Source organism: Molothrus ater, chromosome 6, assembly GCF_012460135.2.
Source record: "Molothrus ater isolate BHLD 08-10-18 breed brown headed cowbird chromosome 6, BPBGC_Mater_1.1, whole genome shotgun sequence".
NCBI lineage: Eukaryota > Metazoa > Chordata > Aves > Passeriformes > Icteridae > Molothrus > Molothrus ater.
The window spans coordinates 13519385-13533861 of NC_050483.2; the positions used below are offsets into that span (position 1 = coordinate 13519385).

The following is a 14477-nucleotide window of genomic DNA, read 5'->3' on the forward strand; positions in this document are numbered from 1 at the left end:
ACTAGACCAGTAGCCCATATTGAAAATGCAATACTCACGAGAGACCATAAAAATCAGTCGACTTGGAAGATCCACATCCATACCAGCAACTTAAAAAGTTTATTTGTTGGAATCAGACACGATGCAATAACATTCTGTCCATGTAGTTTTATTACTAATAAATTTCCTAATCAGCTAGATTAAAAAAAAAAAACAACTCTCCTAGCGTTTCTATACATGTAAACAGGGTAGATACTTATTTTAGGGTTGTTTGGGTCTCCTCTTTCCTCTCCACCTGGTGTTTTTGCTGCTATAGTAACCAAATGCAATAGATAAAATAAGATGGCTCTCTCCCCAGAGGTGATACACAGGTTTTATCAGACACACAAAAAAGAGGATAGCACTCATTGCATTAAGCACACTATATTTTTCCCCCCATATGTCTACATTTATGTTCAAGTCTTGTATTTTTTAAAGTACTATCTTCTCATTTGCAAACACACTCCTATGACAAATATTATACAGCTCCTAATAAACAACTAGTAATGTCTAACATTAGTCACATGGCTGCATGTGCCTGATTCTTCCTTTCTGTCCACAATTACTTAAAGAACTGTTATTTAACAAAGATATGGGAGGAGAAATCTAAACATGATATACAGCTATCCTCAGTAATTCTATCATAGATGGTTTTCAGAGAAATGCATGTGTAAACAACAAACACCTGTCTAGCAGACTTATCATTAATTCTCAGTTCTCCATCAGTTGTTTAAGAAAGGTCTGTTTGTGGATTAAGGGTTCACTAAAAAGATGAAAGCAAAGCACAAAGGTCAAGAAGCAGTTGTGAATTGGAGGGGCTTCCCATACAGCAAGATGCTCAGATTATTTCAATGTGATCCTAAGAACTGTGAGGTGAACAAGTCAAAAGAAAATAAAAATTATTCTAGACAAAAACTGAAATGCTGGCAGAAACAGACAGAAAAATAAACTTCAAATACAAACAATCATGATGTGAAACTGAATTCAGTGCCAACAACAGAAAAGTAATTCAGAGGAGGAAGAAATAAAAACCACCTCTGCAGCTTTTATCAAAACAACATTGCCAAGGAAAGGTTATTTTTAAATATCAGCTCAATGAGTAACAGCAGCCAAAGAACATTAAGAATTATTAGTAGAGGGAGAAGGAAAAGTACAATTAAATTATTATAACAAACAATGAGCTCATGGGCTGAATCTTGCAGTCACCTATGACCAACCATTCCATGAGAAAAAAAGAAACCTAAAAGTGACATGTAGAAAAGCTGGCTCTCAAGCAGAGCTAGTGAAGGATACAGAACACACACCCCACACACCAAGCGAGCAAAACTGCTAAGCTTGGAAAAAGAGCACAAGGTAGGGATTTGATAGTGGTCCCAGCAAAGAATGTTTCAGAAATAAGGAATTACTAATTCACTATTTAAAAGAAAAAAGAAATCTAAATTAGAACACCTTTAGGAAGAAGGAACAGTGTAAGGATCAAAAGATAATGTAATTCAAAAGTTACAGGTTCCAGCTACAATGGAGTTGAGAAAACCAAATTTCAGCTTGAAAAGCAAAATTGATGTGATATTGTTTAAACACCTTGGGGAAATACTAGTGAAATACAGTCCCAGCCTTTTACTGAAAGTGTCCAGTTTTTATTTGATCAAGTGAATCAAGGGCATTTGGTTCACAACTGAGTCATAATCAAGCTAGGATTACATCACTCCTTGGTGCAATTTTCCAAAACTTGTTTCCAAATCTTCTTGCCAGAACACTGCTTCCAGGATGAGCAATGGCCAGAGCAGTCCCCACATTCATCATTTCTACACAACTGTAAATTACTTTTCTGATGTAAAATGTGTTCTTTTAAGTAGATATGTCTGCTGCAGCCTGAACAAGTTTGTGGTCACTTTTCCCCACTAGCTCCCAGTCAACATCTGTTGACAAGCCCTTGGCCCTAATCTTAAATTAAAATCAAGCAGTCAGTAACAAATCATGTCACAACAGCGCTACAGAACAAATCTCCTCTTATGAAACCCTTAAGAGTGCTTACTGCCTCAGATAGGGTTCTCCAGCGACAGGAAAAAGTAGTCTTGGTCAAAGGATGCCACGATGGAAAGGTTCCATAGACCATGCTGACCCAGAGACTGCCTCTCTCACCTAGTGGAAATCCTTTCATCACGGGACAGGGATCTCCAACACTGATTCCAAACTGACACACCACCAACACCACTGACTCCAAGAAATCCCTGATGCCTGAGGGAAAAGGACTGGAAACACAGCAGAGCTCCATCACAGTTCCTAGGCCTTAGGACAGGGAGGTGCCAACAGCTCCTCTGATTTCACCAGACACATCCACAGATGCCAACATCATCACCTGGCAGGAACTCAGGTGAAGAGTTCAGGTCTTCACAGGGCCATGGTGAAGAGCCTCTGTGCAAACCCCCACTGCTGCACAGAACTGGTACAAAACTAAGGAAACCAGAGCATCCCACACATTTGAAAAAGACATTTTTAAAGCAAATTTATCTGACAGATTAAAAACATCTGATTTTAAAAACACTGTATGCTCTTCACGCCAATAACAAAGCTTAGAGAAACATTCTTGCAAATCCTGTTTCCTGAGCAGTCACTAGAAACACTTACTCTTCTCTCTATCCCTCCAGCCATTCCCTCTTCTTTTAGAATTAAAACCCCTTCTCTCAACTAATTCTACTACAATGTGAGATTTTTCCTGGTTTTGATACCATCTCAGTGCAAGTAACTGAAGTCTACATGTTCATCAGACTCCCCTCCACATAAGCACTTCTATTTCTCCTCCAAGAAAGTTTCTAACATAAGTAAGATTACTAAATCCATGTGCCACCAACAAGTACTTCTTTCAATACCTTTTTTTAATAATTTATCAGCTGCTATGACTACAAAACGAAAAACAGCCCAAGCAAGTGTGACTAATCCAGGCAGGCACTCCAAGAGGTTATCCAGACACCTATTTTCCAGTACCTATGTTTAAATTCTTATTAAATTTGATTGAACCTTTACAACAGATAAATTAAAAACCAATTAATGGATGGAAGCTGGAACACATGACTGCTGCCCATACTCTCTGTGAGACTTGCTGATTTGCAACAATACCTGTTCTCCTCACTAGGACAGTGAGGTGGAGCAGCTCGTTTCATACCTGTAAACGAGCAGCAAAGCACCTGCATGCCATGGGACAGCTGGGGTGACCTCCAGCTCAGCAGCCACCCCACAGCTCTCACACCCAATCACAGCCCTCTCCTACAATGTTATATTTCATGTTAGTTCTCATCAGGCATCTTGACATAGGACTTGGTCTTGGCTTTGCTTTGCCTTGGGGGAGAGCAACTGTTTAGCCTGTGTTTTTTTGTAGGGGTTTTGCTGATATTGATGGTTTTGGTCTGTTGGTTTGGCTTTGAAACTATTTAAGAAGTTCTCCTCAGGGCTGTAGCAGAATCTCAGAGCTCTACAGTCATGTTTACTTCTCCAAGTCACAAGAGAAGACATGGAAAAGCTCAGTCTCCTGGGAGTGTTGAACAGCCTTCCTCTAGGCCTCATTTTTCTTAATGCTGTAAACTGCTGTTCATAGCAGTCCTACCAAAATGTAAAGCAAATTAAATGTCCCAGAATTTGAAATCTGAAGAGCTCAGAATCGTGCAGGCAGCCACACAAACCTCACATCCAGGGCACCGCAGCAGGATGCCCAGGCTCTATGACAGAGGCTGCTTGAACAGTGCTGGAAAAGAAAAACTATCTGGTGGTGTGCCATTCTTCTTGCCCTTTGGTTGTAGAAGTGATGTAGAGTTTTGTCCAGGACTCTGTTTTCTGTCTCGGGAAGATAGCCAGTGATTCCACTAGAGAAGGATGGCAGCAGCAATCTAGCAGGCAGCCAGGATGACAAAGAGGACCTGAAGCCTACAGAGAAATGGTGCATAATCGAATCCAGCACCAATCCACATTCACCAGGACTGAACACATACATTTCTTACTTTTGTTTGGTTTTTTTTGATCAGGCAATCAAGATTAAGTATGCTGGACACAAATATATTCTACACCATTTCTTGAGAACAAAGGAAAATAGGTGATGAATGTAGAACATCTTGAACATAAGAAAACCAAAGAAATACAAACCTTCCAATATGCACTTTACATTTATGTTCTGTTTACCTGATATTTATATAAGACTAAAGCATTATTGTTTAAGTATATTTCGTTATTTTTTTGTTTACTTTTAGGTTTGTCTGGAATTTTTTTGAAGATTTGATAAAGATCTTCCCTCAAGTCCTAGCTTGGAATCAAAAACTATCACAACAACAGTTTTTGATTCCAAGCTAGGACTTGGAAGTAGGCACTATCAGAATGAGAAGCAAAATTTTAAGCACAAACCTCAATTAAATTTTTCTACAATATTGGAAGAACTATCAATAAATTAAGGTACTAATCTGCTGTAGGTAAATGTGTTACTGTTTTAGATCTCTTGACATGGGTATAAAACTACTTACTCTTCTCGCAAAATAAATTCAATATTTTCTGGAGAAACCTGTCCTGTCACAGGATGTCTAAATGACGTGGTCTGCTGATTATGGCTGAAAGGAAAAAAAAAAGAAAAAAGGAAAAAGAAAAATTAATATTGCTATACTCTGTAAAATATGGTATCTAAAAAGCAGAACTTTTTATATTGATGTTTTGCTGCTCTAGTCCAGAAATTAAACATATTTCTGAAGTACTTTTCAAGTCTGAAATGTTTTCAGCTCCTTCCTATGTTCTTGTCAACTTTGCCAATGGCACACTGTGCCATTTAATTATTAAGCAAGTTTATGTTTTAAAAGTAAACTAGTTGCAATCTTTAGTTAGTGAGACACACTTGAATTTATGATTATTTATACCTGGCAGTTATCAGATTATTTAGATATAGCATAGAAATTACATAACATACATTTCTGATTTGTGTTTCCATAAATTTCACAGAACAGAGCCAGTAATTTGAAATGCAACATTTTACACATTTTTTATTATTTAATGACGTCAGAGAAAAATTATGTGGAAGCCATTTCTTGCATGTTTCTTTTTCCTCTAATGTGGTATTCCTCCAATGATTTCTCTTTACACCTTCATGCAGAGGACCACATATAACCTTAGCTGTGCAGCTGCACAGCTCATATAAAACAGCATTATTTAGTATTTCATCACAACTGAATTAAGATCAGGGGTTTCTATAAGCTTTCCCCTCAGAGCACTATCCAAACATTTTGCTATCCTCTGTGAAACATTTCATTAAAGATAGGTATCTTACCTATCTGTGAACCAAGAGCTCATTATTTAAGACTCTAAATTTTTCTGGGTTAACAATTCTTAGGTAAACAACATCCAAAACCACCACTCACATCAAATGTAACAAAACAGTAACACGCTCTGAGTGTATTCAGAAAGCAAAAATAACAAGGCCATTCAAAAAATTCTACCTCAAAGAGGCAAAAATGAAAACTTGATGTGTTTTCTTGTTTAAGGAGCTGGAGTTTTTCCTCTTGTAAAGCCTGTTTGGTTTCAAGCATTACAGATTTGACCTTGCTGTCCAGCACACCAGGATGCCCCCCAGCACAGAATAAGGCATAAAGAAACACTTTCAGATTTCAGAGCAATGAGTTCCTAAGAGATAACACTCTGCTGACTAAAGAACAGCTAACAATCAAACAGCTCATGCAGCCATAACATGCCAATGTAAATAGCTCAGGACATGTCTTGATTTAACAAACAAACCAAAACCAAGCAAGGCAAAACCAACCAACCCCTAAAAACAACAAAAACCCCACCAGTTACTCATGTTAAGTTCCACTCAGGCTATAAACACAGAGAGTGTTTGGTGTGTTATAAACTTTTCACCCTTTTCCATCACACACCTGGCCACTGTGTTGGGTTCCTTATAACTGAGCAAGTCAGATATAAGGCACCCATATCACAAACATTTCCAATGATAAGCTGAAAGCTGTAACAACTTATGCAACACCAGAAGGCCTTTTTCCAGCCTCCCCTATTATAAAAATCGTCACCCTAGAGCCATTGGAAACTGCGAACAAGATATGGGCTATCAATTACTCCACTGCTCCCGACACTGCTGAGAACTAACCTGTCCTACAGCTGTGGGTTAATAAAGGTTAATAAAGTTTCTATCTCTTCAGTTTTTCCATGAAATCAGAGATCCAGAGAAGTATCTTCAGTAAGCACACAATAACATCTACAAAGCAACCAGGATCTATTTCCTCACAAAACCACTGAGGAGTATTGTTTCCTAAAAAAAAAGCATTTCTATGTGAGATTTAATTTTGTGTCTACATCCAAAGAGTGGGATAGGAACTTGAGATGTTTTCAAAGAAAATCATAAATAAATTACTTATAACCCTAACAACTGAACTCTATGTTTGTCACACAGTCCAGTTTTAAGCTGAAAGCCTTTCCTTTCAAAGCAGGCCTGATGCAGTCTGCTTAACCTTAGATGCTTAGGTTACGATTAGTATCAAAAAAAGTGCAGATACTCTATTAGCTTAAAAAAATGAAAGGACCTTGCCAGCTATATTCTCCAGGGGCAGAGGAACTGCCAACAAGCTCTCATCTGCAGGCTGTCAATCATTAATAACTCACTCTTCAATTAAGACTAAGAAAAAGAACTGTATTCCAGAAGTGCTCTAGGGTTATTCAGGAAGGGAAGTTTCCCATGATACCATACCAGCATGTACACAAATGCTTTATTCTATTTCAGGAAATAAATTCACCAGAAGAGGAATTAGTCCTCTTAGTTGCAAAAAAAAAGGGGAAAGTACTTTACTAACAAGACTAAATATACTCACTAATATACTCACTAATAATAAAGATTTCAGCTGGAAAGTAAACACTTTTTTAAATATCTGAGCAATGCATTTTAGGACAAGTTTTGCATATCAAGCAAACACTATGAGCAGAGAAACAGAAGGATGGCTCTGTGGCTGCCTAAAATGCAGATGGGTAATTTCACAGACAAGGAGAGGGCACATAAACCCAAAACTTCCTGCAAATCTGCAGCTTCAATAGTAGGACTTCACTGTGAAGAAAGAAATGAAACCCTCGCCACCAACAATTAGTTTTGCAGAACACAGTGGTTTATTTGAATTTGAAAAGTGAGAGTTTAAGTGTTTTGCCTCACAGGACTCATTAAGACTAAGCGATACTATTCAAAACAACCTATACAACAGATGGCTAATGCCTTGCAACAAGGAATTAGATAGCAGGGAGATTTCCCTTCACAATGAGAGCAGTCAAACATTGGAAGAGGTTGCCTAGCAAGGCTGAGGAATCTCCTTCCTTGGAAACATCCAAAACGTGGCCAGATAAGGCTCCAAGCCAAATATCAAACTTTATAAGTTGGTTCCAACTTTGAAGCTGGCCTGGCTGGATGTGATGGGGTACAGAGCTTCCTTCCAACACAAATTATTCTGTTCTGTCATTCTCTGCTGCTCCCTCTACCCTTTCACTGCAAATACAATTTAATTCTTATAATAAAGCTTCTTTGAAGCTTTCCCAGTATTTAAATGGATTTATTCCAAGACTATTAGCAGTAGCTTGTTTTTATCAGGATGAGAGAAATTGAACAGCTAGATTTTTAGATGACAATTATTTGTTGTTGTTTTCATGTCTTTCAAATATTTTCTTAACAGTGCTATCTGTTTACACAACACTGATAACAATAACATCACCAGTCAGAGTGCTCTAAACTTATTGCAGTGCAAGTTTTCCTTCCTTTGCAAGCACAGACTAAGAAAAGACCTGGCACAGTTGTTCTCTGGACACATCAGCTACCCAAGAAGTAGTTAATCACCTGTATTTCCTCCAAATGGCAACTACTGAACATGTTCCTGTTGTCAGAAATCTACCACGTACAACAGGCACAATAAATGTGCCTTAATAAAAGGACATGGTAAGCTGCTCTACTCTCCATGCCCCTTTATTCTTTTTTTCATTAGAGAAACATGTAATAGCTTCAACAAAACTGGGAAAGGCCTATGATGCTTCACCATGTGAATTCTGAAAGCCTCAGACCTTGCATTAGTACAACACCACACGTTTGAAATGCCAAGCTAAGTCTTCTAGCAACACTACAAATTTTCTGTGTGATCAATCGTGGCATTTTTTCCTTGCAACCATCTTTTAATTTTAATAGTTTTATATTATTCTGATTTTTACAGATACTGGTAATCAGTGTCATGAAAGCAAAGCAAGTATAAAACCATGAAAAATCCACAAGAAATTACATTGATTACTATCTATCACTACCAGCTCTATTAAATTACACTGCAGACTCTTAGAAATTATTCTGAATTTCAAAGTTACAGAACACTACTTTCCAAGGATGATAATACTTAAGATTCAGACTCTTCATAAAAGAACCACAGTTCAAAACCCATTTCTTAGTAATTAGATACCTCACCACAATTTCACAGCATGTATACACAGCTTTTACCAACATAAGAATTGAGTCACCCACTGTCTTAAGACAGATGCAAACCAGGCCCTATCCCTATAGAATAATGGAGCCAGGCAGGCACTTTTGCTTGTATGGATCCTTTTGCAGAATTCATAATTAATATGACTTCAATTAATTTTGTATTTGAGTCAAAGCCAAGTCCTAATTATTAATTTTTGGACATGACTGATGCTGATGACCTTTCATTTGAAGTCAAACAAGTGTATAGATTGTCTCTGGAGTAATTTAAATGCACAGGCAGCTGAAACTTGAAATGTGTGAATCAACTATTGATGAAGTCTATATCAAATTAACAGCAAATTTATAAGTTGTGAGAAAAATTCACATTGTCATTGGACAGATGCCCTGTAAATTATTACAAGTCATTTCTACAGCACTTATTTTCCAGGCAGGCTGACTCCTTTACACTTACCTGTAAGACTAGATAAGCATAAACACCTTTATGTTGAATACCCCAAATGGTGATGACAGTTGTGTGTGGGCACCCCTCCACTTCCATGGGTGATTTTGGTGTGGGTGCAGCTGACAGAAGAGCTCGTGCAGTGAAGAGCTGTTCAGTGAGTGAGCAGTTACTCCAAACAGGAGGAAGTGCTTGTATTGAATCAGCCAAACAGCCAGGAATAGTTTGCTTTATTTCATAACATATTTCTGAAATACATCAATGGCTTCAAAATAGTTTCAGCCTTCTGAGTATTTTTTTTTTTTGATATTAGCTTTAAGAATTGGCTTAGAACAAGTACCAACAAATAGTCCAAGAAAAACAGTGCCCTCAAAGTTCTGCAAGCTGGAAGAAAAATGCAATGTAATACAGATATAAGGTGGAAGGATTAGGAACAATACCAAATAATTCTATTACTCAAGCAAAAGCACCTACTACAAGCTGCACATACCCAAAACTCCATCTTTTCAAGACACTGAATGATACTCTAAAATAGTAGTGTCTCATCAGAGCAGCAGTAAAATCCTTGCCCCGCTGTAATCAGTGTCCAGGAGACTTTCATATTGTCAAAATTTCATCCCCCCACTGGGTTTAATTAGTATCTTAACCTAGAAACTACTGCATAAGAAAAATTGATTCTCTCCAATCTTACATCCTACTCAGATGAGAATTCCTAAGTGTTTAGCTGTTCAGTCCAAATACAATTCTGTAACTATCTTGAGCTGCTGTGTCTGTGACTAGCAGCAGTCAACACAAGAGTCTGGGCTTATAAAGACAGATGAAAGGGGACAAGATGGCCTGACATCAGATTTTACTGTATTTTCACTTCTGGTGGAAGCTTGCAGATAAGAAGAGTTTGAAATGAACAGTAAACTGACAGTCATGCCCTCGTGTAGTGTTATCCTTCTACCCAGCTCACTGACGAGGAGGTTAAATGGCAACTGCATGTTTCCTTGGAAATGAAAAAATTCTTTTCTCCTGCCTCAATGAACTACCAAAGATAATTTATACTATCCAGTAGTAGTGTCAGCAGGAAGGGTTTTGTTAATGAACATGCTTTTAAAAACAGAGCTAATAAAACAACAGTAAGCTAATATGGAAAATGCCACAGAATCACTACAAGTATTTTCAGTCATTAAAAGCACAGATAAGAGGATGAATACACTATCATCACAGGATCAACACAGATTTCCATGAGTAATACAGGCTGAAGTCATCTGCTGATTCACAAATCCTTTTTGATGCTTATCATGAGAAACCATCAGGGTTTTATTAACTCACAAAAACAAAATGCATTCAGGGAACTTGAAATTAAAGGGGAAAAGCATGTTAGTCTTGCAGACAAGGAAGTCTTGACAAAAGAAATCTTTAGAATAGAATCCTTAGAAAAAAGGAATTTGTTTCTATTTCATTACTTTTGCAGTTTTAGAAGAACTGTAGTCCCTGCCTTCAAAATTAAAAATTAAATTAAAAATCTCTCTGATAACACAGATACACGAACTAAATTATTAATTCGTTCACTAATAAAAAAGAAAGTGGTGATATCCTTAAGAAATATGATTTAAAAAACCCTGGGTAGAAGCAGCCTACTCTTATATTCCAGTACAATGTATAGAGTTTAGTGAGGAAGCTGCCCAACAAGCAGTGCCACATAAAGATACTATTTCAGAAAAAGTATTTAAGGGAAGCTTTACACAAAAGTAGCACATATCTCAGGTTTTAATCTGTAACAAAACTGGTTAAAACAAGATAGGTGCTCACATGCATAGCATCTAAACTTACCAAAGCAGACTGAAAACCCTCTCTAGCGCTATTTGACCCCATTAAACTTTGATGCAAAGAAATCATACATATGATAACAGACAACAAATCCACTTTGTTCTAAATATCAAAGCAAATACAAGTTTTCCAGCATCCAGTTTTCATCTATATAGCAAACCATACAGTGTAGAAAGTTGAAACAATTTAACACAACAGCTACAAGAAGTGAAAAAAAACAGATTTTGAAAACTCGTTCTGCTGCCACATAAGGTATATAACCTCAAAATATTTTATCTTCATTGAGTTCTTAATGCCAAAGATAGATGCACTTCTGATTTATTACTTATTGAATTTAATCCGTAATACAAAATAAGTGATTATCAGAGGACAATACTGCAGACTGAGACCTTGCTGTGTGTGCCCTCAGACATTGTGGAAACACACTGCCCTTTTCACCTCTCCATGAAATGGAAATGTTTTATCTACCACCTATACCATGGGAATGGCATTTTAATCAAATACAAAATCACAAGAGTCCAGGATGGAAGGAAGGAATTATAGCTGGTATCCATCACAGTGTCCCAGGGCTACAGTCTAGAATACTGAATCCAATTTTGGACTTCCTCATACAGGAAAGGCATCAACAAACTGAAGTGATTGCAGCAGAGAGGCACTAAAATGGTCCTGAGCACCTGTGGTGAGGAGAGAGTCAGGGCTGAGGGCTTGCTCAGCTTCAGAGTGCCCTGCCAGGACCAACCAACAAGGCTCTTCCCTGTGGCACCTCATGGGAGCAGGCATCAAATGAAACAAGAAACCATCAGACTGCTCGGAGGAGAAGCTTTTTCCCCTCCAGGACACAACTGTGTACAGCAAGGATGGCAAAGCATTAGAAGAGGCTGCCCAGAGAGGTTGGGCAGTCCCCATCCTTGAAGGTTTTCAGCACTGGAGTGGAGGAAGAACTGAGAAACCCGGTCTGAGCTCACTACTGAGCACACTCTGGGCAGAGGGCTGCACAGAAGACCTGAGGCCTCACCCAATCCAAGCTGCCCAACCATCACAAGGCTAGGTACAACTACTGTTTGTAGGTACAACTCCTATTTATATCACAGAAGGCAAACAAACCCAAAACAAACAAGCAAGAATCACGTAGTAGATTCCACCAAGAGAAAAATGTAAAAACTCCACATCATTTAGGAAGAAAAGCTCCAAAGAGGATGAAAACATGGTTTCTTCCTTCAGTCTTCAATAACACCATTAATTAACTCCTTCAGCAACTAAATAAATCCAAAGTCCATTTACATTGCACTAATAAATATTTCATTAAAGCAGAGAATTTATGTGGGCTGGGTTCCTGTGCTTTTTATCTTCTAGGACAGAACTTCCAACCAAAGTCTTTCCTAGTAAAGGTGATTCAGAACACCCATGGGTCTGTCTCAGTCCCTCTGCAGCCCTACCATGTCCTCCACAGCTTCACAGTGCTACTGAGGTACTGACCATAATCCTACACACCTCATGCCCTTCAGACAGCAAGCTAAAGAATAAACAAGGATATCAGCATTGTATTAACTGAATATATACAGTTTAGTATGAAGGAAACCACAATTCCCACAGAGCACACCTAGTCTTGTGGGATGGCTAATATTAATAGCATACATATTAATAAAAGTTCCTTCATTTGCAACAAACTATTCCAGTCTATGGAAGCCCTGTGGTTAATTCTGAAACACTTCCAACTCTATTCATCTGCAGTTTAGGGAAATAAAAGGAAAATACTACAGCAACAAAATTATTTCTTTTGGTTTGTGTGATTCTTGACTGTTTTAAGGAGTTCCTCCTTCCCCTATTTCACTCAATTCGCTGTGTTGGATAAAATGCAATGCATCTCCTCCAAAGTGAAGTGCATTTGTAAAATGCTTTTTCTTATCAAATCTTAAGTATTAAATGGACTCTACAGTACTCCTGAGAGGCACATAATACCAAGTTTTTGCTGAGAGAAGATTAGCAATGCAAGATCATCTTGCCTAGAGCAACAGGTAGGAATTAATGGAGCTTTTCAGGCTGACTCTTCAGGGCTGTGAATTATACACCTCATTGTTACTTCCCTTTCCAAAGAAGCCCAGCACCTACAGCACTGAAACACTGACATGCTCTAAAGCCATGGCATCAGCATCTGCTGACAGAAAGCTACTGCAAATCACAGAGCCAAGATTAATGTTTTAGGATTGGAACTGTCAAACAGATATGGAAGAGTCTCTTTTTAGGTTATGCACAGCTTATAAAGGATGCAGAAATACCTTTGCAATTCAACAAAAAGCTCAGCATTACAGGAAAAAAGGGGGCATTTATAGCCACACAACTATAAAGATATAAAGCTACCTGAAGCTGACTATTTCAGTACTACTTGCCCAAAGAAATAACCTAGAGCCAACTTGTCCTTACAGAGATGTAGAAATACTCAGTGGCCCCAAGTCAGACAAGCACAGAAACTCCTCAGACATTTCCAAACACTCATAGAAATACTGCTGTAGTGTTAAAGTATTTTCTTTGGCATTTATAGAATGGAAAATATGCTAAAATATACACAACACTACTAGACAACATTTATACAAAGAAGAAGAAATACAATCATTAACACATTAACCACTTCAACACTGTACTAAATAATTCCAACCTCTGAAACATTTCTGGTTTAACTCTCATTACTTTACTCAATGCAGAAAGCCAAACAAACTTTTGGAAATGAACTACTTTAGTGTGTGTAACCCCAGCATTTTCTTTGCTAAACACACACCAATTAACTAATTCTTCAGAAACACCACTATTTTCAGTCATCCAGTGTCACCACCACAATCTCTAACTCCCCACTATGTAATCAAAGCATGCAGGTCACAATATAACCTACAGCACTTGGTTAATAACAATTTACACTACTGGCATAAGTTATGCTGAGTTTAGTGTACTGAATGTCTAAGTATGTGAACCAAACATAAATGAAACTGAAGAAAACTCTCATATAATAACATTTTGTGCCACATTTCTTGGGTCAACACATTGCACTGTCAGAAGATGAAAATTTGAGAATAAAATATAATGGCAAGAGTGGCACTGAAAACAACCCAGCCACAGAAGAAATATTTGCATTTTGTTAATGCCACTAGGAAGACACATTGACAGTGCCCAAACAACCAGTTCAGAAAAAGTCCAGAGTACACACAACTGATGACAATATGTAGATCTAGTGGCTAAGGAAAATAGCACAAGCAATGTATCAAGAAGCACACTTTCACTCTTCCTGGGCTTAGGCTAGCAAACACAGTTGTAAAACAACATTGTTGGCTTTCTGTGAAGTGGTTCAGAGGTTTCATTTAGATTAGCAAACACCAATATGCATTATTAGATAGGATGCAGTCTTCTGGGGACTGCATGAAATCAGTTCTGAATGACACTGCATGAAACCACATTATTCCATTGGAGAAGATGAAAATCCCTTCCTTAAGCATGGAGGCTGCTGTTATTTTTTGAATTAACTAGAAAGATGAAGCAACTACCACCTTTCACAATGTGACTGGAAGTGAACAACCGCACAGGACGGCCAAAACACCAACAGCCAACACAGACAAAATCAAGATCCTTAGCTCCAGGGAGCAAAACTGCAGCACAGCCCAGGCAAAAGCCAGCTCTAAGCACTGTATCACTATATATAGGGGAGCTATCAGCTGCATTCCTCCTGGGCCACTTGTGCAG

The 14477-nt window shown here is 38.1% G+C and overlaps 1 protein-coding gene across 9 annotated transcripts in view; it reads right to left on the bottom strand.

Annotated features, from left to right (window-relative positions):
* PLEKHA7 (pleckstrin homology domain containing A7) overlaps positions 1–14477 on the bottom strand; it is a 146067-nt gene that overhangs the window by 57358 nt on the left and 74232 nt on the right. For 8 of the 9 annotated variants that reach the window (XM_054515192.1, XM_036384118.1, XM_036384119.1 and 5 more), the window contains one exon: positions 4524–4607. The exons of the other annotated variant lie outside the window; for it this stretch is intronic. In XM_054515192.1, the coding sequence (XP_054371167.1) occupies positions 4524–4607 (84 nt within the window). The remainder of the gene's footprint in view (positions 1–4523; positions 4608–14477) is intronic. 9 annotated transcript variants of the gene reach the window in all.